This window comes from Aphelocoma coerulescens, chromosome 1 (assembly GCF_041296385.1).
Source record: "Aphelocoma coerulescens isolate FSJ_1873_10779 chromosome 1, UR_Acoe_1.0, whole genome shotgun sequence".
Lineage (NCBI taxonomy): Eukaryota > Metazoa > Chordata > Aves > Passeriformes > Corvidae > Aphelocoma > Aphelocoma coerulescens.
Genome location: NC_091013.1, coordinates 7,463,185 through 7,490,763, shown reverse-complemented (window position 1 = coordinate 7,490,763; position 27,579 = coordinate 7,463,185). Strand labels below are relative to the sequence as shown.

The window sequence follows — 27,579 nt, the reverse complement described above, 5'->3', positions numbered from 1 at the left end:
CTTCACTTCAGTGAGCACCAGGGACACCTGTTTTGCCTTGCTATTCACTGTACTATTTTATATTTTCATTTTACAGAGTTAGCACCAATTTACAAAAGTACAGCCTCAGCAGCCTAAGTATTCAGTATGTGGATTGTAAAATATGGCCCCATCCTGGTGTCAGAAATGTAGAGAAATTGCCTATTGGATTTTCAAGAGCAAAAGTGGACCTTTAAGCTTTGGGTTAATTTGTCTCCTTCTGTGCACTGTGCAAGGCTGATTCTGCTGAGGCCAACACTGGTGTTACATCATCTCAATTAATGCTCTTGAAAAGCACTTTTCCAAGCTCTGAAGAGACAGTTGAGGCAGTATTTCCAAAGCATCCTGGCTCTTGCTATACCTTCACCACTGTATCCTTGAAGGGAGTTTCCTGCAGATGCTGAGTGGGAGGAAATCTCGGCAGCACAACTCTGCCAACACCCTGTCCCACAACCCAGCATGGGCAGAATGGGATGAGAAGAGTGCTGCCAAGGGTGGGCACAAGGGGGACTTTCATTAGGGAGAGTGGGGCAGGAGAGGCTTTCAGCAGCCAGGCAAAGGCATCAGTGTCAAACTCGGGGGTTTTGTTTTTCACACAACAAAAAGTTTCCCATTCCTTCAGTGCTACAGAGTGATGCTGTTTGCACACGAAGCAACAATTGCAAAGAGTTGTGTGAACAGCCCTGCACGTCATTTCATGCAATAAAGAGCCCTGTTAATGCCCCTTGTGGGCACTGGGCTTTGGCTACCAATGGGCCCGGCTTTCTCCCCCAGACAAGAAAGATCACAGAATCTTTGTGTCCAGGAGGTCAAGACCTTCTCACCTGGCTTGTGGCAGAATTACAAAGCCCAGTGAATAAAATTGCCATGCTGCCCCTCAATACCAAGTGAGCATTGCATGAAGGCACCCCTTAATGTGACCCATGGGGGCCTGGGATCAGCCTTCACATCCCTGTGGGAACAGCTATGAGACCTTTTCCCCCACCCCAGCTTCCCAGTGAAGGGTGAATGCAAGCTGCCCTTCTCCTCCTGCTGCCTCCTCTCCTGAGGATGTCAAAGTCACCAGGAGGAGAAAGCCCCTTCCATGTTCCATTGTGTCTGCAGCCCACAACATCCATTCAAAACTAAGTACTTTCTGAAAACCATGCTGCATGACTGTTGTTATCAGCAGGAGGTTTGTGCTGAAGGAAGGAAATTGTATTTGGATAGTAAATAAAAGTCTCAGAATTCTTGGTTTCTGTCCCATTCCTTTTCAGTAGGCTCCGCTTTGGTTTTCAGAGTGCCACCTTCTCACCTTAGTGCTCTTTGTGTTCTCCTTTCTCCCTTTCTTTGCCTGCTCTGTTTCTTTCCATGTGTCTGTCTGTACCTGTGGCAGCTCCAGCCAAAGACCCTCTCCTGATTTTTTTTCCCAGTCCATGTGCTAAAACCACCCTTGATTAAGTTATGAAGGCTGCTCATGAAATGTCACTGTAAGATCTTGCTTTGCTTGGGTTTCGGCTCATTCAGAGCTTTGCCTTAAAGGGCAGGAACATCTTTTCCTTGCTGGAAACTGGAATTCCAGACCACTGCACTGTGTGCCACGGATCACAGAGAGGAATTCCCGAGGCTCCCAGTGTGCTGTTTCTGCTGTGCCTCTCAAGAGAGCTGTGCAGGTGACATGTGACAAGTGGGACCATGAAAACCTCATGAGGTTCAGCAAGGACAAGTGCCAAGTTCTGCAGCTGGGTTGAATCCCTGAGTCCTGGATTCATCTGGCTCTTGCTGTACCTTCACCACTGTTTTCTTGAAAGGAAGGTCTCCTGCTGATGCTGAGTGGGAAGAAATTTTGCAGCTCTCACCACTCCTGATGTGGTGTTCCTGGTGGGCAGCTGAGGACGATCCTTCCTCTGCTGTGTCATGGCACTTGTCTGAAGGAGGGGACTTTCTCAAGCCTTGGAGGCAGCAGGTGCTCAGTCATGGGGTTGGTTCTGGCTGCTCTAAATGAGGTTTGCAGTGGGTCTGACACCAGCTGGGGAGAGGCAGCTCAGCCTTGCTGTGGAAATTGCAGCATAGGCTTTGCCCTCTGACGTCAAAAGCAGAGTGGGAATGAACTCAAAGCTTTGGATCTTCCTGCTTACAGTCACGGGACAGATCCCAGTCTGTGTTCCGATCCCTGTACCGTGGGGGGCTGGCTGAAAGCAGCGGGACGTTCATGGGGGAGGGAGGAGGGATGGCAGCTGTGTGTGCTGGCGCTGGTGCAGGCTGGCTGCTGACGCTTGCAGGCTGGCAGGAGGATGTGCTTGATCAGCTTGGTGGGTAGAGAAAATGTCCTGGATCAGTTCGTGCTGGCAAGAGACGACGTGAGAAAAATACCGAGACTGAAGTGGTGGAAGTGAGTCTTTCCCTGGATTTCTGTGCAGAGCATTCCAGAGTCCCCCCTGCTCACAAGGTACATACCACCTTTTTCTTCTGAACATCACTTAATTGATCCTCTCAATACAGAAATTATCTATTTCCTTCTCATTGTGGGGGTTATTTAGCCATTCAATTTGTGAGTGGCTGGTGTTACCCTTTATTCCCATTATCCCCCCTGAAGTTCAAATTTGTGTTTCCTTGGGTTGGGAGATGAGGAAAACCTTGTGGCTCTGGGGTGACACCTCCCACCTGGCCTGATTTAACCTGGGGTGCTGCTCTCAGAATTAATTAGTCTGGAGTGGGTTGTACTTCTCCTTTTCTTCCAGCAGAAATTCCCACTATGGTTCTGCTAGAATCACTAAGAGGTCCTTGCAGTTCTGGCCTGGAATAGTGCTGGGCATGGGAGAACAAGCAAAGCAGCAGCTAAAATGAATGTGTTGATGGGTTTGATTTCTGTTGTTCCTGTACATTGTGTCACCAGTGACTTTCAGAGCATATTTTCAAGTATGCTGGGAATCTTACCTGTAGGATAAAATTACAGTGTTAATAAAGGAGCAGGCAGGAAAGAAGCACGTTCAGGTTCTTCCAGATCAAACGGGGAAAGAAGCAGCTAGGGAGTGAGGAAATAGTGATTTCAGTACAGTAGAGAAGGATGTCAGGCTTGGCAGGGTGATTGGTGATGAGCAAGAATGGAGTGCATTAGTGTCAGGACATTCCCTCCCATGTCGCCTCAAGTTTCCATGGCCCAGCTGGTGCAGGATGCATGTTTGCATTGTGAAGTGCCAGTAAACCAGGCTAGAGAGAAGCCAGGCTTCTCCTAGCTGACTTAGTGTAAAACTGCTGTCCTTTACACTAAAAATCCCAGAGACAGTGCTCAAGCCTTTCATGTGACTAGAAATTTATTAAATTTCCAACACAGTATTGTGGCAGCAACACAGTATAGCCAATAGTGAGCTTAATTTATGCTTCAATTTTTAACATTAATCTTTAATTTAGCTCAGTGCCTCTTCATGTAGCTCAGAGCTCAGCACCTCCTGACTGCTGTTTTGATCAAAGGTGTGATTCTTCAAGGGCTGTAGCCCCTCACACTCTGCAGTCACACACAGCAGATGGTTACCCAGGGGAGCAGAGACAGACCTGTCTGCTCAGATTGCTCAGACTGTTCAAAATTGACAACTTGTGGATGGGAGAGTGGATGTTCTATTAGTTTTGGAGCTGGGCTCTTAAACAGTGTTCTTAAACAGAGTCCTTCCTTTTTAACTGAGGATAATTCAGTTCGAATTGGACATCTTGCACATTCAAATACAACCTTCCACTCTTCCCTTCCAGCTTATCTGTTTTGGTGCACAGTCATGTCACATGTGTTGCAGCTGCTCATGTGCTCCCATGTGTTCCAATGGACTGAAGCAATTTCAGGAGAAATCTGAGGCCCCAGACCACACAGGGGTGCAAGGCAGAGGACTGCCCAGGTCCCAGGCTCCAAACTTCTTCCATCTATTTCATTGTCTCTCACTTACCTTGTTCCCAGGTGCTTTGGTTTTAACACCACAGAACTCCTGCATAACTCTTTCTTGGACTGTCTTTTTATACCTCATCCCACTTGGTCAGCTATGAGATATGTCTCTTTTCCATTATTTACCTCCTTTGCCCAAATGGGATCATAGAAAGGTTAGGGTTGGGTGGGACCCTAAAGATCACTCAGTTCCAGCCTCCCTGCCGTGGGCCAGGAGCCTTCCACTAGACCAGGTTGCTGAGAGCCCCATCCAGCCTGGCCTTGAACACTTCCAGGGGTAGGAAGTGCACCTCTCTGGGCTCATCCCTCTGGAGGGTGACAGTGTACATGCCAGCCACTCCTTGCAATGGACACATGGGATAGCAGGAAACCTGGGAAACTTGTAGGGAAACCAGAACACAGTTCCAGGACATCTGTGTGATGCCACTAAGATTTTTTGCCTTTTCTTTTATATCCCTGTTATACCTTGTTTACAACTTCTGTATTCTTAGTGCTTTTTCCCTACATTCTTGGACTTGTTTGTCAAGCTGAGAGACTAAACATTTAGAAGCTTCGTAGCCAGGGATCAGTGTGCCCCAGACCCCAAGGTCGTCTCCAGAACACATTCTGTAAACTCAGATAGAACCATCCAGGGGGAGGGGGGCTCACTCGAGCCTCTAACTGGGGAATCTTTGATAGATGTGCTAATTAGTAAAACCTATAATGTTCTACTTGATCTTTTGGGGTGGGCATTTTGGCGGGGTGCATTTCAGTGCATATGACCTGGATGTGTGCACCTAAGGATCCTTAAAAATAAATACCAAGGTAAAATCCCTTTTCCCCTTCTAACCGTGTATGACTCTTGATTTTAAGACCAGGAAAAAGCATCATGTGATGTCCTGCAGCTTTTTGCTCTATGTTTGTAGAGCATCTAGAGAAGTGGCATCTTCTCTGAATTGCTGTGCAAATCCATAGGATGAGTCATGGGAGCAGGGAGGTTTAACTCTGTAATTCAGACAGTGATGCTAATGAGAGCTTCTTAGAGAGGTCATTTCATAGTGGTCTCTTAGGTCGTCTTCTCTTCTGGTCTCCCCAGGTCTTCTCTACCTGTGAGCTGTGAGAGTGTGGCTGGCAAACTGTAATCAGATGTTACAGACCTCAGCTGGTGAGATTCCTGTCTAGGGGAATAAACAAGCAGTGTTTTATGCTTTGCTGTAGGAAATTCAAGGATTAGCTAAGGCTGGATTTTAAACCTCCTCCATAAACAGACTCCAGCTGCAGCCATCCTGGGATCTGAACCCTCTTGCTCCAAGCTGCAGTGCCAAATTAGAAACAGGCTTTTTCCTGGCCAGGCTTTGTCCTGAGACGATCTCTCTGTTTGTGAATGTGTTCTGACTTGGCAAAAACCCAGTTGTTTAAAATAGTCATTGAGCCAGCTGTGAACCTGTACACACCCATGCTGCGACGAGTGACCAGAGGAGACACCAGTGGCCTCTGCAGAGTCACAGCCAGTGCTAGTGTCAGGGCTCACATCTCCAGCCAGGCCATTCAGGAACACTTTGCCCCTAATCTGTCACAGCTGAGAGAGGGAGGTGCAGCTTCTTCCAGGAGATGAAAGACAAAAAGCAAAGGAAATAAAATCCTTCAGCAGCCTGGAAATGCCTTGCAGTGTTTGCATTGCAGTCTTCTATGTGCAAGGCTAAAATAGGACACATCTATATCTAGCTTAATAGGGGTAGAGTCCTCCAGTGACCTTCTTAGACTGTAAACCTTAGACTGGAGCATGGTGTCTATTCACAGGTATAGAATCAAATGTTTGGGCCAAAAGGCTCGTTGCCAATTTGCTGTGCAGGCCATTTGATTAAATCTCTATATATGACTTTCCCTTTGATGGAAGAGAAAGGCCAGCCCTTACAACAAACCCCATGTAGTGCATTTATGGCAGCACAAGTTAGGCAGACAAATAACAGTATTGGGAGGAAATTTCTGTAAGCTGCTTAGTGGCTACAATAGCCAGTGCTGAATTACATATATCATTTGTCCAAGTGGAGTCTCTGCTGTGCTCCCCTTTACCTCATACACAGCACTACAGATACTGTGCCAGGATGCCTGGGTACTAATGACGCCCCTTCTCTTATTTAGAGATGACTATCTGCAACTTTCACTTGTCCTTTCATGTCAGTTCCAGGTGAAAGCACTGAGTTTTCCAGGCTTATCAGTGGATTAAAGCTGGCAAAAAAGGGAAAAACCCAATCATTTCTTCTTAGCTAGCTTATGATAGATAAAGGACCTCTGAAGTATTTCTATTTCTCCCCAAGTAGGGAACATCAAATAGACTGTTTCCTGCTTTTCCTCTCAGAAGAATATGGCATGGGAGGTCTCAGAAGTATTAAATTGTTTTTACTTAATCAAAAAGACAAGAGTCTTGGAGCCTTAATAGAGATATATTTTCTTCTCAACACTTCTCAAACATTTGAGCTACATCAGATTTAATGATACAGGAGTTTTAAAGAGGCTGAATAAATCACTACTTTTGCTTTTCCTCAAGTGACATGCTAGTGATAAAGCTTCTGTTAGAGACCTGGTAGACCTATCAGGAAAAAAGCAGCATTAAACTCAGACTGAATTTACTGTGTTTAAAACACAGCAGTGGAAAAACATGCCTCAATTACATAAATGTTACTGTTCAGCACAAAAATGTCAAATGTGCATGAGGTTCTTGGAGACCTTGGTTATATTCAGTAAATATATTCAGTTACTAGTGGTAACTTGGAAGACACTTAGGAGCAGGGAAGAGAATGAGGGATCACTAAACAGAAAGCTGACAAGGGGTGCAGCTGTGCAAGCATGGCTTGGCTGGCTGGAGCTGCAGCATTAAGGCTCTGGTAGGTCACAGCACAATTTGTTCTTTCTGTCCCACACTTTGAGCGTGTCCTGGCTTTGCTGTGTTAATAGCTTCAAGTGCCCAAGAGGGTGTGCATATCTTATCAGGCACCAGTGTATCACGAGTGTCAATCATCAGCACTCTGTGCACACACTGCTGCATTCTCACCTGCTCGAAAAGGCTTTTGCTTTGCAAAATGCAGAGCCAGGGCTGTGTCACTGCCTTCTGAACTGGACCCTAAAGAGAGCAGTTAGTAACTGGAAAGGACACAAGAGGGTCTCACTTGCTGTGTGCAGTTAGATCAAGTTTGTGGTGGATTGCCACGTGAACATTGCACCCTGTATTTCCAGCACAGCTCAGCTCAGGTGATGGTAAGCCATGGAGAAGGAAAATAAATAAATCAATATGCTTGCATGTACTGCTAATACATCACATCCTGTTTATTGCATGCAACTCCTCCCACCCTATTAATAAAACGTCCCTAAGGTTTCAAAGTGGAAAACTCAGCAGCTGCTGATGCAAAATGACAAGAGCAGAGTGATGGTGCTTTATACCACGCACAGATCAGGTCTGAAAGCTTTATTTACGTGCCACAAAGCTGTTTGCACAAGGCCTTACCCACTGTAGTGCATGAGAAATCTGGTGGTGAAACAATTCAGTTGTGGTGCAAAATTAAAAAGCCTTCTGAAGACTTAAGGCATTAAGTGCTCTTTGTGTGCTGCTGTATTACATTTGTAAAATACCCAAGCCTGGCTCTAATGGGCTGTAAATGAACTCTTGGTGAAAAATATATCAAAATAAAACTACAGGCAGCCTAGGAGAATGCCTTCCAAGTTCCTCATAAAGACTTCATACCAATTAGCAAAGCCAGTCCCAGAGAGCATATAACAGGCTTTTTACACTAGGCCTTGTAGATGCTGGGATGTTACTTTATTTTTTACAATACCAGTATTTACACCAACTATGGGCTTTAGTGAAAAGAAATGCAAGATTTTCTGTGAGAGCAAGGAAACGGTATCATTTACAAGGGAAGATAAACAAAATTGCTACTACCAGGAAAATGGGAAGTCAGAGCTGTGTGGGCTGAATTCTGTCCTTATTTGGCTTTGGGGAATTATGTGATTTTATTCTATGACTCAGAGTTGTTTTTACAGCATTTGCGTCACCCAGAGAAGTTGAATCTGCATAAGACCCAGCATGTTCCAGGAGGGAATATTTTGTTCTGTAATGTGAACTGGCTAGTGGGCACTGACAGATTTCATGTTTTGCTTTATTATTATTATTATTACTATTATTATTGTTGTTATTGTTATTGTTGTTGTTGTTGTTGTTGTTTTTATTATTCAGGCATATACTGCAAGATGTCTCAGAGCTATCAGTTTGTGTTAATGCAGCAAGTATATGCAGTATCAGGGAAAATCCTAATACTTGGAGAATCATTTTACAAAGCAGCAGCAGTGAATTCCATTTGCTTTCAGTTTGCCTCCTTTGACCTCTGCCCACATGTGGAAAAACACAGCCTGTCTATGACGTGGATAATATAACTTCCCTGCTCGGTTCCACACAGATCTCACCATATTATTTCACTTGCTGAGCCTCACCCATTATAGGTGCCACAAATTAGTCACTGCCCTGAAGTGTAAATGCTTGTGTTTTTCCATCCAGGAGGGTGGTTAGAGAATTTGGCACGTAATGCTGCAAGGAGTTGGCAGAACTGAAAGTAGGTGAGCTCAGACACAGGTCTGAAGAATGCAGCAAATCCAAGCAAATCCAAATTTAGGGCTCTGGAGGCTGGATCACAAGTGCTGCAGCCCTGTGATACAAAGTGCTGATCCGATACTGGCTCACTCTGCTTGTTCAGATGTGTTTGAGTGTTTCTGAGAAGTTATTTTTGTGCTGGCAGGCTTTGTGAGAGATCAGGTGGTGTCTGCCCATGCGGCTCTGCCTTTCTGCAAGGCTGGAGATCATTTCTCTTCCTGCAGCTGGCACAGAGCTGTCATTAAAAGTATGACACTGACATAAACACTGCTCTGGCTAATTAGACAGCAGTGAGGTTGTAAGCCCGTACCCATGGGCATCTTGGCGGCTGTGGAGGAGCCTCAACCCCCCATCCATTGCTCAGGACCGAGGAACAGCTTGGGCTTAGCTGAAATCCAAATCAAAATTAGTTTGTTTTCTTGTTCCCAAGGGCGGAACATTCACCTTTCACCCCCCTCTTTGCTGGAGGGCGCTGGCACTGGACTTTGACTCCAGTTCACTGTGTTGCTGGTTTGCACCAAGCTTGTGCACGAGGGTGCGTCGTGCTCCTGAGAGCCATTTCTGTAAAGCAGACTTCCTTCTCTCTCACCTACTAATTTTTAAAATATTTTTTTAAGCAGTGTTTTGCTAGTGGTCTGCTTTTGGCTTTTTGGTTGCTCAGGTTTTGTCAGACAAAAGGGTGAGGCTCATCAAGCTGCAAGCATCTCTGCAGCCTGGGAGAGGGAGCACTGCAGTAAATCTCCTGCTCTCTCTCTCTCCTCTTGTGTCCAGAGGAGAAGAAAATGAAGCCTGACATGATTATCAGATAGCTCATTAACTGAATCCCATCAGAAGTGGTCACCCCACAAATTCTTGGTGATTTAATTCCCCCATTTAATTAATTCCTCCCCTAGAAATTATTAGCTCACTTTAGAGACAAATTACCTGTTAATTTTCTATTTGATAATTAGTGCTCTCCTAGGCCCTAGTTAAGCTTTCTTGCCTTATGTCAGATTTGATCAAAAGCAGACACCTGAGCCTTTTGATTTGTGTTTCTGTTAATGTTAGTATTCCCCCTTTTACGTATGGAACACAGGCTAAGGCAGGGGTCTGACAGTGCCCACGGGATCTCCTGGAGAGGTGGTTCCCTCCCCACTTCTGCTGGGGACGTTGCATGTGCCTGGGAGAGACAAAAGACGAAAAACCCACCCCAAAAATAATTACAGTGCAAGACTGTGACCTTTGCAGCTTCTGCTCTGCTGGTGCCCGAAGTCGCTGAGCGTTGATTTTTTATCTGCCTGAGTGTGGGGCACGGAGCCAGGGGCAGTGGCCTCCAGAGGAGCTGCAACGTGAGGGCCACGTGTGAGGGCTTTCACGGGGGATGGGGGAATTTTCTTGGGCTCTGGTCTCTGCTCCTGAGGCTGCTGCTGTATTTTATCTACAGATTTGTTCAGTGCAAAGTGCAGAAGCTGCCCAGGAAACAGAAGGCGATGCTTCCCCCCGCCCCGCCGGAAGTGTTTGCAAATCCCATCTCCTCTTTCACTTTGTGTTTCTGCCAAAAGCTGCTGGCATTATTTATTCATTTTGCTGCACAGTGTCATGGTTTCAACAGGAGGGGGGGATAGTCCCCTTTTGATCCGTGCTGGCCCATAGCTTCTGTTGGTGGGGCACTTCTTTAGGCGAGGTGGTGGGGTGGGTTTGGCTCTCCTGAAGCTTGGGGGCTGCGGCTTATGAGGCAAGCACTGAAAAAGCTGCTGGTTGTCCACCCTGTGGTGGACATCGCTGATGTTAAGGGTTTGCTGTGCTGCACAGTTTGTCCTTGCATGCTCCCAGGGCAGTGGTGGAAAGGCTGGGTTCAGGCTGGCGTGGGACAGAGCTCAGAGCACCTGCCGGGCAGTCTGCGGGGCTGGGCTCCCTGCAGGAAATCAGGGCTGCGAGCAGCGTCCCAGCGACACCTGACGGAGCCTGTTTGGGCTGGGCTGGTTGGTCATGCACAGGCACGATGGATGAAAGGCAAACACCCAGCAGACTTTGTCATGGAAAGGTGGTAGGCACGTTCCAGGCTTGAATAAATAAAATGTTTAGATCTCCTTCAGGTGCTGCCTAGGTGTCACAAAGCACTTCTGATCAAACATTCAGGCCCAGAGTCTCAGCAGTGTTTCTGCATCTGCTGACATTCCCTGGCATACACTTAATCCTCTTTAGGGCTCTCAAGTGTGAATAGAACCACCCAAACACAGGTGCTGCTGCCTGGCACAGCCCCAGAGCTGCAGGGGTGGGCCTCAGGCAAGGTGTGTCCAGATCTGGGCTTTGCTGGCACAAGCCAACCTCTCTGTACCGTGTCAGTACCCTGGCTGCTCCTCCTGTTCCCCAGGGGATGCTGCTGCCCACCGAGTTGTGAGGGCCCTGTGTGTGCTCCTCTTCTCCACACCCTGAACTGAGGCTGATGCTGTAGCCCTTCAGCTGGGGACTCTCAAGCAATACACAGCCAGCTTGCAGCACCGGTAGGATTCCCCAGACTCGATGGGATGCTCTGTCAAGGCACCCACTGAGCATCTACCCCAGATAATAGTCTGAGAGCATCCCAGCTTGGTGCTTTCATTCATTGCTTCCACAGTCTGCTCTTTATTTTACGAATTTTAAACTGCACCAATTGCAGCCCCAAGCAGTGAGGTTTCCCTATCAAAGGGAAGCATTTCTGTGACACTGGTGAGTCCATTGCTCTGGTGAGAGACTGTAGAGGCTGTCACCAAGTGCACCTGAGTGGCTGCTGTGAATACTCAGAGTGCCAAGGAGGGACAGGATGTTTTGGATGCCCCAGAGATGCTGCCTTATGTGGCTGAGCTGCTCCTTCCCCCTCCCACACTCTCATGTACCAAACGTGTCTCCCATGCACAGCCCAGTAAGTGTCAGAGAAGTGTGAAAGTGCTGCTGAAATAAAAGGGAAATAATAACCATAGTGAGAAATTCTGGGTGGAAGACAGGTTTTTTGAGGGCTGTGGTATGTTGCAGAGCCCCGGTGTGATTTATTTTTAATGCTGAATGTCTGGCCCTCCATCACATTTCCCACACGTGTCGTTTGCCCCCTCATTTATTTGTTGTTTCCCACCATACAAGGAGGGCAGATACTTTAACTCAAATTGGGCACGGTAGCTCCAGCAGCTTGTTGCAACACACTTGTGGCTAAAGCCCAGCTGTTGTGGCACAGCTTCTCTGATAAGAGCACAGAGGGTTTCCCCCACCTGCCTGCAACCCAACACAACCTGCATCCCTGGGTGCAACCCAGAAATGGTTAAGGGATGAGCAGGCTGCAGTGCTGCTGCTATCAAGCTCGCAGGAGTGGAGCTTTCTCTTCCATTGCCAGTAGCTAGGTTTGGGACACAGCACCGATCCTATCCAAGAGTGGAGTACTTGCCCTGCTGCAGAGGAGCTGCATCCTCTGCCACCATCAATTCGATGTCTCAGAAAAAGGTGCTGAACTCCTTCTCCCTCAGCTAATGAGGTCTTCTGCAGCTGGCAGGAAACAGAGCCTTTTTCCTGAGCAGAAGTGCTGTACTTCTGCGATCCATAAATACACCCCAGTGTGGGGGATCTGCTGTCTTTGCCATGTCATGGCTGTGGGGGCTTTTTTTGGCGATGCCCAGGGTTGGTATGGAGGAGGTGTCAGCAGCCCATAAAAGCACAGGCAGGGAACAAGTGGGAAGCAGAATATGTGGGTGTAAATGTGTGCTTATCTCCTGCAGTGGCTGTTCCCCTCCCACCCCCAAGCTCTGCTAGCTTTAATCATCTTAGACCCGTGCAAGAACTCTGCATTCATCAGGTGTGGTATGTTTGAGTAGCTGCACTACTGAGCTGGAGGATGTAAACCCCTTGCAGATGGACTTTGTGGAGGTGGCAGATGGCTCCCGATGGCCACAGCTCCTGACCCCAGGGCAGCTCCTGACGCCAGCGACTGCTCCATCCCCCTCTGGTGTGCCCTGGAGCAATGATGTGTTTCACATCTGGGCTTGATATATTCACAGAATGCATGGCCATTGCATACTCAGTAAGGCATTATAAGTTCATTTAACAAATCTTCCAGATCATCTGTGAGTGTGTGCTGCTCTAAACTCCAGTTTAATGCGCTGGTTATTGTGGTATTGAAGTTTATTCCTGATCTGATACTTTCCTCCTCTCCTGCCTGCCAGTATCTTTGGCAGACAACAGAATTCTATTTTAGATCTATACCAGGTAATTATTTGCTTGGCATGTTGCAGTGCTCCTTGTTTCTTTGCAGAAAAAAGTGTTAGGCTGGGGAAAGTGCCATGACAGATGGAGAAAACATCATATTGCAGCCCAGCTATAGCCCCCCAGGTCCCTTCACCCAAGAGTCCCAGGGCTTCTGGTTCATTCTCCCAAATATCTGACCTGGCTACAGAGCAGGATCCTGACATAAATGCCTCAGTTAAGCAGAGACAGGTAAGTGATGAACCTACCCCATATATTGACTCTATGCAGTGGGGAGGTGGCACTGATTCTGTCCTGGAGGCGGGAGAGATGAATTACCAGGAGGTAAATAAAGTGTCTGGTGAGTGTTGGGAGGGCTGTTGGCTTGGATAACACATGGCCTGTTATGCCTTTAGTGCAGAAAGGCTGCTTCAAAAGGTGTTTGCACAGCTGTGTGTAAGTTCATTGTGCATTGCCTGTACGTGGCTGTGGAGCAGCTTCATCAGGATGAATGGACTCATGAGCACTAAGGGGGAATCAAGCACAACTCACTGCCACATCCTTGCCTTCCTGTGTGCACTCTGCAGACTTCCCATTACATCACAAGGAGTTGCAGGGAGTCACTGCCTTGGGCAGCAGCCTGTGGAAAGCATGGCATGAGGACTTCAGCAGGACACAAGCAGCTCCCTGTTACTGTCCTGGGTGGGAGCACGGGCTTCAGACAAAATTTGCTAGAGAAACCCTGCCGTTGAGTCACGAGGTGCAGAGAGGACCCCCTTGCTTTTTAAACTTCTCAGAGAGAAACCTGGGGGTGGCTGCATCCATTCTTAACCTCAGACTGTCAACAGTTCAAGTAACTTTGACCTGCAGGATTTAAAGATGGCAAATCAGATGTATTTATATAAAAGAAATTACCTATTATGACACATGATTAGACAAAAGATCTTAACCAGAATTATTTACTACACAGTATAAAAGCTGAAACTATTAGTAGTGCATAGTGCACTAAATTAAAGCAACTATATTAAAGCTTGCAAAAAGAAACAGTTATTAAGTAGAGGATGATATAACTCACCATACCAACAGTCAGAGTGGGCAGGTCTCTTTCTCTTAATCTTGAGGAGCAACCTTAAGGGGCATCCCCACTCAAGGGAGAATCTCCACACACATTCCAGGAAGGGGTATCTCAGAAGAACCTACTGTATGGAAAGCAGACTGGATTTTTAGAGTGTAAAGGGATTGACTGTCACTCATATGCCTCCAGGCCAGTTTAGCAGCTTATCTGCCAAAGCTTTACCTCACTGTCAGGATGTTGATTCAGGGTTGGTGTGCCAGACTGATTTTTAGCATAATTCAACACCAAAACAACACAGAGCTCCCCTCTCAAGCCACCCTGGTAGATTTGCAAATAGGACATTGCCCACTGAGTTCCTTTACCACATTCCAGGTCAAAGCATGAGGGGGGTTGGGGGAGAATCATCCTGCCACAATTACACAGGATAGAAATGCCCCCACAGATGGACCGGAGCAGAGCAGAGCAGCTCCCCAGCTCCGGGAAAATGTGGCATGAACCCACACCCTTCCAGAGCTCCCTGGCTGTGCATGCCCATGCCACTGGCACCTTGGGGTGCCACCTTCAGCAGGGAGGGCAAGCTGGCTGGTCCAGGTGCTGCCAGCCTTGACTTTCCCCATCTGCTGTGTGACGTGGGAGCAGCGGCTGCTCCTCGGACGCACGCCGGACACAGGCGATGCCCTGCTGCATATGAGGGCTGCTCAAAGGCAGGAGGGAGGGCAGGGCTCCCCTCACGTCCTGCAGAGGAAGCTGATATAGCCCTGTTCAGGCTTCACCAGCAGCAGTTTTTCCCTGAACAGAGAACCCTGAGCATGGCTGGCCAGTTTTAGTCAAGGCCAAGAGTCACAGAGTGGATGTGGGAAACATGGATTCAAGTCACTCTTCAGTTTTAATTCATGCAGATCTGAGCCCAGTTTCCCTTCCCTTCCCTTCCCTTCCCCAGGACTGCTCTGGGTATTGTGGAGAGTTACCCAGTAGCCTAAATGATGTTGCTTTTCAGCACTGCATCCAAACACATGTACTGCAGTGGGAAGCAGGAACTTGCTTCCATGGCAAACGCCCAGGCCCTCACTGCAGAGCAACCCACACTGCTCCTTTCTTGCTGGAAATGTATCTGTTTGATTGGTGTGAGAGAGACATGAAACCACATGTACAGGATGGGCTGGGAGAGACCTTGTGAGCCGATGTAAAATCCAGTGGTCTGGACAGATTTGGAGAGGATCTCTGTCCCGCGCTTGCCAGGCAGTGGGAGGATTTGACCTTGATGGAGCTACACTCCATCCTCAGGGCTCCTTGTCCTCTCTGTGTGGGGTCTGTGTGGTGTCTCACTGGGCTGCTGGCAGAAGTTTGGGCTGACAGATGAATGCACTTGCTCGTGGTTTGCTGTGCACTGCATCTGCTTCAGGCTGCCTACCCTAGAGTGTGCTGTTCCCTTTCAGAAGATGCTCCTGCTGCAGCTGCAGGCTCCTGGGCCTGCTCCTGCAGCACGGCTTGGCCGGCAGGCAGCACCTGGGCTGGGGCTGAGATATGGTGCCCAGCTTGACCCTCTCCTCTTCCTGCTGTTTTATTGGCTGTAATTCATTACTTTCCACGTGGGTAAGTGGCTTTTTGGTGGCTGTTTCATGCCAAGTGCTGCTCCTGGCTGCCTTGTCTCATTCACAGACCCGGTGGTGAAGAATCCTCCTGCAGGATTACTCCTGCAGGCAGCTTGCTGTGAGGCAGCTGCCAGCTGCTGTGCCCTTGGCCTGGGTTTGGGCATCGTGACATGCTCTCAGTCCACAGTCAGGGGTCCATCAGGAACCTGTCCCCAGACAGACCACTCTGTGATGGCAGCCCTCATGTGTGCAGCAGGGACATGGCTCAGGTGGAGGGTGAATAGGGCTGGTGTGAGCTTGAGGCCCTCCTTGCTGAGGCTACACAGGGAGGACATTGTGGGGAGCACCACAGCAACTCTTTTGTCCAAGGGGTGTCTTGAAGTGGTGTTGGTCTTTTCCAGGGGTGGGACCAGGAGAAGGCACTCACAAGGACATAGCTCAGAAGCCAGAGGGGGCTGGGCCAGCTGTGAGGGAGCTCTGGAACTTAATGCCTGAGAAAATTTGGTGGCCTCAGTCTACACAAAAATGAAACCCCTGCCTGCAGAAGGAAAGCTGTCCTCTCTTCTGAGCAAGGGAAAGCTCTTTAACTCCTTGCTCTTGAAGTCCTGGTTGGCTCCTCAGCTGCTTCTGTGTCTCCTGTGAGCAGCCACATCACGCGTGTACCAAGTGCTATTTCTGGTGGCGGCACAAGCTGTGCTGCAGCTGCAAACCCCAGCATGGCCACACTGGTCCATCCTGTCTGCTCACAGTGCTGTAATCCTACCACAGGACAAACCCTCCCTGCCCCAAACTCACGCCAGCTGGGGCTGTGTCTGACCATCCTGTGTGCAACATTGTCACACGGCCCACACTGGCAACAGGAGCTCTGCTGAGAAATGCTGAGGCAGCTCCTTCAAAGGTCACCCTGGTGATTATGTGCACAGGAAAGGCTCAGATGTGTGACACAGCTGTGGCTGTGAGAAGAGGGGAAGTATGCACTGAGCTGTGACTGCTGTTACAGGAGCTCAGGAAACCAAAGCCTGGGGAAGGCAGAGGAGCTCTCTGGCACAGGGACCTCACCCCCAGCACTGGTCCCATGAGTGCAAGCAGCTGACAGAGATAAAAAACAGGGGAGTGAAGATGTTCAGCCACCAGAGTCAGGCCAGCAGCTCTGCCCCTTCACTGCTCTGAGGAAGGCAGCACTTGGCTGGAAGCATTTGGATGTGCAATGTTTGTGTTCCAGCTAATCCAGCACTGGTGTCATCAAAGCTGCACGTCCTTGGCTGTTTTGCCATCCTCTGTCAGAGAAATTGAGCCCTGCTGAGGGCCACGGTGGTGCCCACAGGCAAGGGGCTAAAGTGGGTGAGATGAGACCTCTTACCTTCAGTTGGGTGAAATGAGTCCCACCAGCTTTTCTTGGACAAACTTGGAAAATAACAGGAATATTTTAATCTGCAAGAAGCAGTCCCCAGCGATAATTTTAAATCATATGCATGTATATTAGAGATAGGAGCTACCTACACATCCTTAAGTCACTATCACATGAAATGCCCCTGGCCATGAAGAAATGGGCTTTTAGAAGCAACCTTTGCACTGAGTCTGCACAGGATTGCCCAGCAAGGCAGACTTGTCCTCACTGCCAGCTGGCGAAACTGTGCCAAGGTTTATGTCCCCACAGCACACACCTCTGGAGCAGAGTGCGTTCTTTCAATCAGGACTCAATGCTCCAAATTCTTTTGGTGGAAGATCAGACATAAACATCTATTCTTTTTTTTTTTTCAGTGGCAGCTGAAAACTCTGCTGCTTTCTGGTCTTGTGTTGACCTCTGACTTCTCGAGTTCCCAGAGATTAAAAAAAGCATGGATCATGAGGAGAAGCTCTTGGTGGCAAAACATTTAGCAGCACAGAGCTGCAGTAGTATGTTCTGTAGCTTCTGAGTCTACTTCCAGCCTGACAGCCACAGCAGCTTCCCAACACCGAGCATCTCTAGTGTGCTCAGCCCTCAGCATTAACCACTGTGAGTCATGCTCCAAATAATGCTGAGGTATGGTTTAGAGCCCAAGTTTGTTTCTTTAGAGAATAAATTCTGGTCTCCTTTATGTACACTCTGGTATTTAAGTTTTCTTACCTAAGACAGCTAGAAACTTCTCCTTTTCAGGCCTCCTTCTCACATGGTCATGCCCTTTCAGGGCCAAGGGTTATCAGGAAATGAATCAGGAGTTGCCAGAGGTTCATGAAGGCACTGGGTGCTCTGCTTGGCGCACTTGCAGTGCTCTGCTAAAGCCACTCACAGAGTGATGCTCCCCGGCTTTCCTAGAAATTGGGACCTCAGTTGCCTCCCACTCCCAGCTCCCCAGCCTCCCCCCAGCATATGCTGAGATGTCCATATCTTCTCTGTGCTGGGCTGGAGCAAGGCTCCTTCCCATGGATGGTGCAGAGAAATACAGTGCTGTGAGCTGTGGAGCTGCTGCTGCTGCTGGTCAGGCAGGAGCTCCGGGTGTGCCAGCACAGTGTGGCTGGTGGAGCTGTGGGTGGGAGGGCTCATGATGGGGCTGGACAAGGCCTCTTCCCCCTGTTTTACCTCCAGCCATAGCAGAAAATCCAGAGTGGGGCTGGGCTGGCTGCAGTCACTGAGCTGTGTGTGTGAGGTGGATGCTGCTGGCACAGCTGCTGTCAGAAGCTCCTGCAGGAACAAATACTGTCTGTGCTGGTCTCTGGTGAGACTGCCTGCTGCAGCAGCTCTCTGAGAGGTGTTCCCTGCCAGCCTTCCTCCAGCTCCTGCCGCAGCTGGCTTCGGCAGCATTGTCCTATCCACACCGTGGCTGCTGATTCTGCAGTAGGCACCTACTGCCACTGCCCCCTGCCCCCAAAAGTGGCTGCTGAGGTGCTCTCAGCTCCCAGTTTACCAAACCCACCATTCCCCAACCCACCAGCCCCCAGCCACCCGCTGTGCACAGCAGAGGCTCCCAGTGCCCTTCTTTGGGAATGTGTTTTGCCGGTCCTGCAAGCTGCCCCTCTGAGGGAGGTGGTTCTGCTGATCACAAAAACACTTCCCGAGGCTCAGTGGTCCTTCATGTCCCATCCCACCAGCCCTCACATGTGCACATGGAAGAACAGCAGCGAGGCACAGGAAGCTCAAAAGTCTCACAGAAATGTGGTGCCCTGGTGCAGATCAGCCCCTCCTCATTCCCTGCGAGCAGATTTAGTGCTGCCGTGTAAACCGAGCTGCAGGTCTGATCCCTGGGGAGCTGCCAGCTGGTCACACACCAGTTTGTCCCCAAGTCCCACACACCCTCCTCGCCCACTGCCTCCCACCTTGCCGACAGCATGTGTGCACCTGGGCAGAGACAGGAGTCCTGGTACCCCTGATAAGGGTCTTGCAAATATTGGGGAAGAAAGAAGTGGGAATAGCACTTCACCTCCTCCCCTCTCAGCTTCTTCAGGGCTGAAAGGCCAGTGATCTGCTTTCTGTGATCAGGTAGGTTGTGGCTTCCTTGTATTCCCATGGGAACCAGGGCTTCCAGGGGAAATATCAGCTTCCCCAGCACTGTCGAGGACCCAGCTGGTGCTGGTTCTGTCACCACAAGGTCTCCAGCAGTTTCAGCTCTGTGGTGGAGTCTGCAACATGCCCGTCTGTGGCTTTGCAACTCTCCTTCCTCCTCTGCAAAACAGCGCAGTGCAAAGCACCGAAGTACAGAGCTGGAGGGTTTACAGCAGTGTGGTGGGGAAAGGCATCCTTCAGCTAAAATCTGTGCAATATGGGTCACCCCCTGCCCTCCAGCCTGCCCCCAGCTCAGCCTGCTTACACACTTGGGACAGACAAATTTCCTGAGGTGCCAGCTAGATGCCTTAAGACTGAGGGAAAGCCAAACCAAAATAAACCTGATGTAGCTGGGTGCTTTAACTTGCAGGAAGAGTTGTGCAGCAGCAGGCTGGTTCCCAGCTGAATCTTTCTTGCTGTATCAAGCATAAATTCATCAGGTATTCCATTTCCCGGGGAAAAAAAAAATAGCAGAATAATTCACTTGGAAATAAAGAGTGGAGCTATTTTTCCCTCTAACGTGGTGAATGCAATTACCTAAGGCATGGGAGGCTGAGATAACTCACTTATTCAGCCCCCACTCTCCAAAGAAACCATCATCATTTTGTCAGAAAAGGCTTTAAATCCCAATTCACATCCTGAATGCTAAAACATCACCACATACAGACGCTGTACTTATGATTTCCATGCACCAGCTGCTGCATCACAAGTAAAACACACTCATAGACAGGCCAGAATTTATTAGCATCAAGGCCATATACACTGTGCAAGCTCCCTGTGTTTGCTGACACGTTTCCCAGTGCTGTTGGTGCCTCCTTGTCCTTCAGGAGCAATTCCTAGTGAAGCAAAGCACGCTGGCATCCTGTTAGTAGTGCGTGAGCCACACTGGGGCTGGGAAGATGTGCATAGGGGATGAGAGTCTCAAGCTGTATCTGTTTGGAGAGCTCAGTGCAGGCAAGCCATAAGCCTGTGATCGCCCCCAAATTTAATTCCATTTAGGCAGCACTCTCCTACCTCTTCTGCCATTACATAATGGGGAGTGGAGTAATGACTTTCAGCAATGCTGTTTGAGTGGCAGCAGTCCAATTCTGGACTGTATTTTTTTTTTAATGGTGGGGGGAGAGCAGGTTGGCAGAGGGGAGAAAGCATCCGTTTGGTTCGTCTGCAATCCCTGTTCTGCTTTGGGAGCTTTAGAGGACAGACACATTCTTCCATCTCCACTAATCCCCCTCTGATACAGAGGATTTTCCTGCCATTAAATGATAGCTTGTGAGAAAAAAATGCCAACTTTTCAGAGACTGACTCGGATGGCTAAGGGCAGCCTCACGAGCAGGAGGGAGGACACAGCCACTGCCTGGCCAGGTGAGCAACACATCCGGATGATTTCTGTTGGGAATTTTGGTTTCCACTATTTGATGCTAGGCTGGTTACACTCCTCTGTACCAGCATCTATTTGCTGGGGATAGAGCCATTCTCTTACTGTTGGTGATCCTTTCCCACCTCAGATGACAGGAACCTGCCCTGGGCACAGCTCATGGGAAGGATGAGGATGAGCTCCTGAAAAGCAGTGGCACAAAGCAGCAGGATTCCCTGAGAAGGTCAGTGATGGAAGAAAGATTCTCACCAGGAGGGTGCTGGGGATGTCTTCAGTTTGAAAGCGTGTGAGAGAAGAGCGTTTTCCTTCATTTTCCTTTCTAAATGTAGATCTTTTTGTGGAAAAATGATGCAGGGAAATGAGAGAGGATGAAACCTGTCCCTGTTCTTCCTGTGTGCTTTTAGATCCCTCAAGTTTGCTTGCGAGACCTGAAATGCCACTAGAGAATAATCAAGGTTATGTTTGCCATCATTCTAAATGGTGAGTATACACTTATTCTGCACTATCAAGTAGTGGATTAGACAGGTCATTTGGAAAGGTGGTGGTTAAATCTCAATTATTGCAATCATTGTCTCTTTACCCTTCTTAAGACTCTGCAACCTTTCTTTTTTATTTTCCTTTGGTCTCTCACTCTTTCTTCCAAATACTGAGTTACTGTAGTATTTAAAAGAGCAAAACATATCATCTGTGGGAGGAAATTGTTTTTTATTCCTTAATGTCACAATTATTTTTGCTGTATTTCACCCTTTTTCTCAAACATGTCTCATTTGAGCACCCTCTGTGTCAATGGGTAGCAGAAATCTTTCAGCTGCTGCCCTGTCTGTGAGCATCCTTTTTTAGGGAAGGGGAAGAAGTAAGGTGGGAAAGATGGGAATGTTTCAGGCTATGTTGATCAGAGGAGATCTGGCCAACAGGGGAGAGCTGATCTCTTCTGCCCTGAGCAACAGCTCTCACGAGGGTTTGGTAGAGTTCAGGTGGAGGATTTTTTCCAACTTCCTTTCCAGGAGAAAGAAGAGGTATTGCACAAAGGTTGCATTGCTGAGGGGCAATGCAACCTTTTTTAGGGAAGGGGAAGAAGTAAGGTGGGAAAGATGGGAATGTTTCAGGCTATGTTGATCAGAGGAGATCTGGCCAACAGGGGAGAGCTGATCTCTTCTGCCCTGAGCAACAGCTCTCACGAGGGTTTGGTAGAGTTCAGGTGGAGGATTTTTTCCAACTTCCTTTCCAGGAGAAAGAAGAGGTATTGCACAAAGGTTGCATTGCTGAGGGGCTTCTCTGAACTCCTGTTGCTGGGGGGTATTTTGTCCTTGGATGGTCCTCACACACTTGCTTTCCATGTCTTGCACAGTGAAAAAATACACTGGTGAACAGAGATCTTAGAAGTCTGCTATGAAATGCCACGAGCAGAAGACCCAGATTTAGCAATTGTGTATAAGGAAAACAGGCTGGATATGGCTTGGGTGCAGACATTTCCTTTGTTGTGTGATTAGAGAAGAAGCAGGGAGGGGAAGGAGGGGATTTGGTTATCAGCAGGATCATTCCTACAGTGCCCACTGTATGCACAGCAGTGGGTGGAGGTCTGCTCTGAAGGCCAGGGATGTGACCGAGCTTGGGGCAGCTGGAGCTAAACATGGAGCTTGCTCAGGACAGCCTCACCTATAGGACAGCCTGTGCACAAATACCCCTCTGGATGTCACCCTGAACCCATAAAGGGCTCCCTACCAGCAGCAACACTTGCATCTCTCATTTTCCAGACAACCACCTGCGGTCAGACATTTGGGAACAGGCAAATCCTTAATCTGTCTGGCCCTCAGTTTATGTAACTGCCTAACAAAAACAACATATGCCCCTGTTGGCCCGCAGAGGGTGGACTGGTGCAGAGGGGAGAAAATGAGGCAGCCCCTGGGCAGGCTGCACAAAGAAAGAGCAATCTGAGACCAGCATATTGTTCCCCTTCTTGTCCTTAGACTCCAGCTGTTGTCAGGGGGACTGAAGGGGACTTTCCTTTAGCTGTGGCTGTTAGATAAAGACATGGGAAAAAGGGAAAGAGCAGACAAACAAAATGACAACCTATCTAAAATCCTTTCCACCTCCCAGAGTCCTTCACTATCATTTATCCTTGAAGCGATGCTGTTTTGCTAATTCTCCAGTCACAATAGTGTGCCCAGGCATGATGGGACCTGAATTTTGATGAAGAGGCCACAGCTCATCCTTTTGTGGTGGTCTCTCCAGGTATCTAAATACCTCTTCCACATGTAATAACCTGGATGGTTTGAACAGACCCAGGCTAGGCAGCTCCTGGATTGATGCCCTTCAGTAGGGACTTGCCCAACAACTGGTTTTGCAAGTCTGCTTTACACAGACAGTGCAAACTCCTAAATACAGTCCCTTGCATGTTGCAGCTCAAACTGTCCTGTACATTAAAGCCTTAAGGACTGCAAAAATAAAAGCTTGATGCCTGCTGAAGCTGAGGCTTCCTGGCATACCACCTCAGAAGTCTCTTTTATTAAAAATGCCCATGGGAATACAGCTGTAGTGGGCAATCACTGCTGGAAGCCACAGGGGCAGCCCAGCTGCTGGGAGTCTCCCTCTGGACACTCAGCAGGAATGTGGAGGAAACCCCCCGATCCCAGGAGTGCTGTAATAGAGGTGTCTGTTGGTAAAGCTGTTGGTATCTCATGTTTTGCTCAAAAAAGAAAAAAGAAAAAAGGGATTATGTTTGTGTGGGAGCTAATAAAAAAAAGCAGAAAACCAGTCATCAGCAATGGCACCATTTCCTGCTAGTGAGTACATGGAGATTGCTGATGTGGCTTCTCATTTTGCTGAGGAGAAGGTAGGATGTGTCTGGGGGAGCAATTAAAAAAACTGTCTTCAGTTCTTCCTCTCCAATGAGTTTATTTTCATGGAATCAGAGAAAGAGTTGTGCTGGAAGGGACCTAAAACATCATCTCATTCCAACCCCCCTGCCATGGGCAGGGACACGTTCCACTATCCCAGGCTCCTCAGAGCTTCAGCCAAACTGGCCTTGAACACTGCCAGGGTTGGGGCATCCACAGCTTCTCTGGGTACCCTGTGCCACCACCCTCACAGTAAAGAATTTCATCCCTATATCTAACTTAAATTTCCACTCTGAAAGAGGGAAAAACTGCCCACTCCCCAAAAAAATTTTTCATTAAAAAAAAAAAAAGCAGATGTTTTATTGACTGGATGTTTTTCCTCCCCAAAAAAGCTTGTCTGTGGAGGCTGATGTCTCCCCTTCCTTTTGTTCTTCTCTCGTTTCTCCCCAAGAACTTTCTTCTCTTCCTTGTTGTTCAGCCACCTGTGTGGGACTAACTTGGGAGGAAACAACAGCCACACACCTCCCATGTCAGGCTGATAAAAGACAAAGTGGCTGCTCCCATCAAACATAAGGCACTATTGTGACTGTCTTGAGAATTTGCAAAGCAGCAAAAACTGTGCTGGAGATGCAGAATTTCTCATCAATGATGAGGCCAGCAGTGGAACAATATCTCTTAGTTTGTTTTCACTCGTGCCATTGTACCAGTACACAGTGGGAATGAGTTTTCAAACACTGCATTGCATCTCCTTGAGAGCTGAGAGTTCCCCTTTCAGTGCTGCACCAGCTCATGGCTCTGGTGGAGAAATCTTAGATTGAATGAACAAAGGAAAGAAAGAAGCAAAAAGCATGAATTTGACACACTTTGGGCAGCTAATTGATCTCTCCTGCCCACCGCCAGACTCAGCATACACTGCCCTCCCCTTTTCCACACCCAGGAATGCTGTAACCCACCCACAACTGCTGGCCTTCAGAGCATCTCTGCCTGCTCCCTGGCGAAACCATGTCCCTGTCAGGCCAAAGAGAGACCACAACAGAGACACTGAGAAATACTGAATTCCAGGTGAGCCCCCTCTTGGGGAGAGGAATTAATTGGAGATGATGTTGTAGGTGCCATATATTCTCAGCAGGTTTAAAAAATCCCCAGCAGAAGATTTTTAGGAATTTTACACAAGAGGTCCTCAGTCAGCACTGGCATACAGGTGGCAATTAGCCTGGCTAGAGGGGAGGAAACTACAGTGTAATTTCTTTTTCCTGCTGTGACTAATTCATTTGCTAATGATGCATCCTTTTCTCTCCTGCCACGCCTCTGTGGGGACGGCAGTGATCCTTTGGGTCCCACAGGTCCATGGGGTGTGGGCCTGCGTGCGCTCCTGCCCTCCCAGCTGCGTGTGCACACCAGAGCGGAGCTGCTCTGTGCTCTGCGACCGCGCTGGGCTGGGGCAGATCCCCAGCGAGTTCCCCTGCGAAGCCTCTTCCATCAACCTGGACAAAAACAGCATCAAGTTCCTGTCCGAGAGGGCTTTCGGGACGCTGCCTTCCCTCAAATCCCTGTCGCTCAACCACAACAACATCTCCTTCATCACTCCGGGGGCGTTCAAGGGGCTGCCAAGCCTGACGGAGCTGAAGATGGCCCACAACGAGTACATTCGCTATCTCCACACTCGGACCTTCACCGCACTCCGGCGCCTCGTGAGGCTGGACCTGGCTGACTGCAACCTCTTCAACATCCCAGACAGGATCTTCATTGAGCTGCCTGCTCTGCAGGAGCTATTCTGCTTCCAGAACAACTTCCGAAGGATCCCAGGTGCCATCAGGGGCATGGAGAACTTGACCCACGTGTACCTGGAGAGAAACAGGATCGAAGCGGTGGCCTACAACTCCCTGCAGGGCCTGACCAAGCTGAAATACCTGAATCTGCAGGACAACAAGATAAATGTCATCCACGAGCGAGCTTTTCAGGGTTGTCAGAGGATGGAGTACCTGTACCTGAATGACAATTTGATCAGTGAGCTTCCAGAACACTCTTTTGATGGCCTGAGGCGCCTGAAGATGCTCAACCTGGGGGGGAATTTTCTCAGGAACATTTCCAACACCTGGTTCAGGGACTTGGGGGAGCTGGAGTTCCTCTACCTGGACCGCAACAGGATCAGCTACATCGAGGAAGGGGCTTTTGAGAACCTCACCAGCCTGGTTGTGCTGCACTTGAACAGCAACAACCTGACGACGCTGCCCTTCTCCGTGTTTGAGCCCGTGTACTTCCTGGGGCGGCTGTACCTCTTCCGCAACCCCTGGGAGTGCGACTGCCGCATCGAGTGGCTCAAGGAGTGGATGGAGAACTACAGGCTCGTCAGGGATATTCCGTGTGCCTCCCCCTCCTCAGTGGCTGGGATTGACCTGATGGACGTGCTCTTCGAGAGGTCTCCTGAAGGTTACTGTCTCGACCCGGTGGAGCTGAACATGACATCTGAGGGGCCGACCCCAAGTGAGCAGCCTTGGTCTACCACAGAGAGCAAGTTCAACAGCCTTATCTCCAAACTCTTGCTCCAGATGGGCCTTCCTGAAGAGGTGGCAAATGCCACCGAAGTGTACAGTAATGCCACGCAGCTGGACGGACAGACTGAAGGGGTTTCTTCTGGCATGGGGGAAGACAGAATCGAGGCTGACTCCTCTTCCTTGTACCTCCCAGCACTTTTCACAGTGATTGTTCTGCTGTGCAAATAGTCCAAGGGCTGTATGGAGCAGGAGTGCTGCTTAAGCATTTAGTCCCTGCACCTACTTAGTCATCAGAGAAAAGTTTTTTGTGGGCCTCTGATACATAACGGGATCCAGACTCTTCCAGGTTGAGTTTGTTGGATCTGGCTCCAGATTCCCCTGGGAGCTGGTGGGATGTGGGTCCTGGGTGGTAAACCTGCCCTGTGGGTGTCCCAGAGACTCCTGGATAGTCACAGGAAGATGAATACCACTAAGTTTGAATTTTGCCTAGAAACGTGTGATGTTCCCCTCTGGGAATGAAGATGGGTCTGTCTTTGGGGTGTTTATTCCATGGGCCAACTCCAGGTCACCCAACTTCATGAGAGCAAGATGAGGCAGCAAAACCGGGCCCCTCTTCGTGTCCTGACAGACACCCACACCCATGGCAGGCACTACTGAATGATGGGAAACTATTCCTGATTTCCTCCAGCAGGTACAGAAGGGAGCAGGGCAATCCTGGGTAACATCCAGGGATGCAGCATTAGGCCTCATGAAAAGGAGGAAAGCATCTGGGGAGGGCACCTGCCCCAGGCAGGTCTGGGATGGGCACAGTATTTTGGCCTTGACCACAGGCAGGATTTTGATCCATTCTCCCCCCACTATCCTGGCAGTGGTGCAGGAAGACCAGATGGACCCGTGTTTGTCAAAACATCCCTCTCTGAGGCAAAGCTACTTAAACTTAACCTACTTATTCATATGATTTCAATGTGGTTTTCAATGAATATATTGTTTCAAGGAATACATTGTTTTTATTTGTAGATTGTTTCATGGCATGGCAGCAGGGGCAGAGCATGCTGAAGACGAATGCAACCAGGTCCTATGAAATATTTTGTATTTCCACCACTAATATGTACTGTGTAGTGTGTCATATTATTCCATACTGATCATTTTCTTTTAGACAGCATCTTAAGTGTTTTTATCTTTGAAATCTCCAATGAAAGCTGCTATTATAACCAGAAAGAATGATGTTTTATGTATCAAAGCATATTAATAAAATAATTTGATATTTTACTCACAAAAATAAATTAACTGCTCAAACCTCGGGGTTTTTTGGAGATCCTTGAACAATTCTGGTGATTTTTTTTTGTAGGCTACTCAAATGGGTGCACATGGATGTCCTTTCATGGCCTAGAGGAAATGGCAAGCTATTTATTACAGCATAAATACTTTCACTTAGACCCTGACTGTGCTTATGTTTGTGTTCAGCAACAACACTTCAAGATGTAAGTGACTATATAGAACTACACTTCTGTCCAAAAAGATCTACTGCTTTCTAATTAGTGCCAGAGATTTCAAGAGGAAAGCTGAGCACAGGGAAAACCAAGCCTTCCCTGCTGCAATGGCTCCTCAGTTATCTGTAGCTCGACCACAGTTTCCCCAGGGAATCAAAATGCCAGATGGTTTGATAAATGCCTATTTGACCTGTTCCATGAACTAAATTCAATGAGTTTGGATTTCCAGGCTATTTATGAATCCATTAATCTTCTTAAGTGCTAAATTCATCTGTGTATTATAAGAGGCTGTTTTTCAAACCTAGTCCAGCCCAGTGCTGTAGAGGCGTATTAGGTTAAGGATGCCTTTACAGGAGCACTATTTCATCCTGTCAGGGGAGGTTTATCAATAGGCCTGGCACAAATGGTAGGACACAAATGGTTGTATTTCACTTCCTATAAGTACGGATGCCTCATGAGCGAAT

General features: G+C 48.5%; 1 protein-coding gene across 14 annotated transcripts; it reads left to right on the top strand.

The window, feature by feature from the left end:
- Positions 1-1,553: 1,553 nt before the first annotated feature.
- On the top strand, positions 1,554-27,176 carry NYX (nyctalopin). 14 transcript variants are annotated; one of them, XM_069026141.1, is made up of 7 exons: positions 1,554-2,446; positions 12,802-12,983; positions 17,160-17,421; positions 20,161-20,280; positions 20,424-20,516; positions 20,698-20,773; positions 24,454-27,176. In XM_069026141.1, exons 6-7 carry the CDS (start codon positions 20,752-20,754, stop codon positions 25,851-25,853), a joined length of 1,422 nt encoding a protein of 473 aa, XP_068882242.1. In that variant the 5' UTR covers positions 1,554-2,446; positions 12,802-12,983; positions 17,160-17,421; positions 20,161-20,280; positions 20,424-20,516; positions 20,698-20,751; the 3' UTR covers positions 25,854-27,176. The 14 variants fall into 14 exon arrangements, with proteins under 14 accessions (XP_068882242.1, XP_068882474.1, XP_068882177.1 ...); XM_069026373.1 differs by lacking the exon at positions 17,160-17,421 and having other exon boundaries at positions 20,214-20,280; XM_069026076.1 differs by lacking the exon at positions 17,160-17,421.
- Positions 27,177-27,579: the final 403 nt, after the last annotated feature.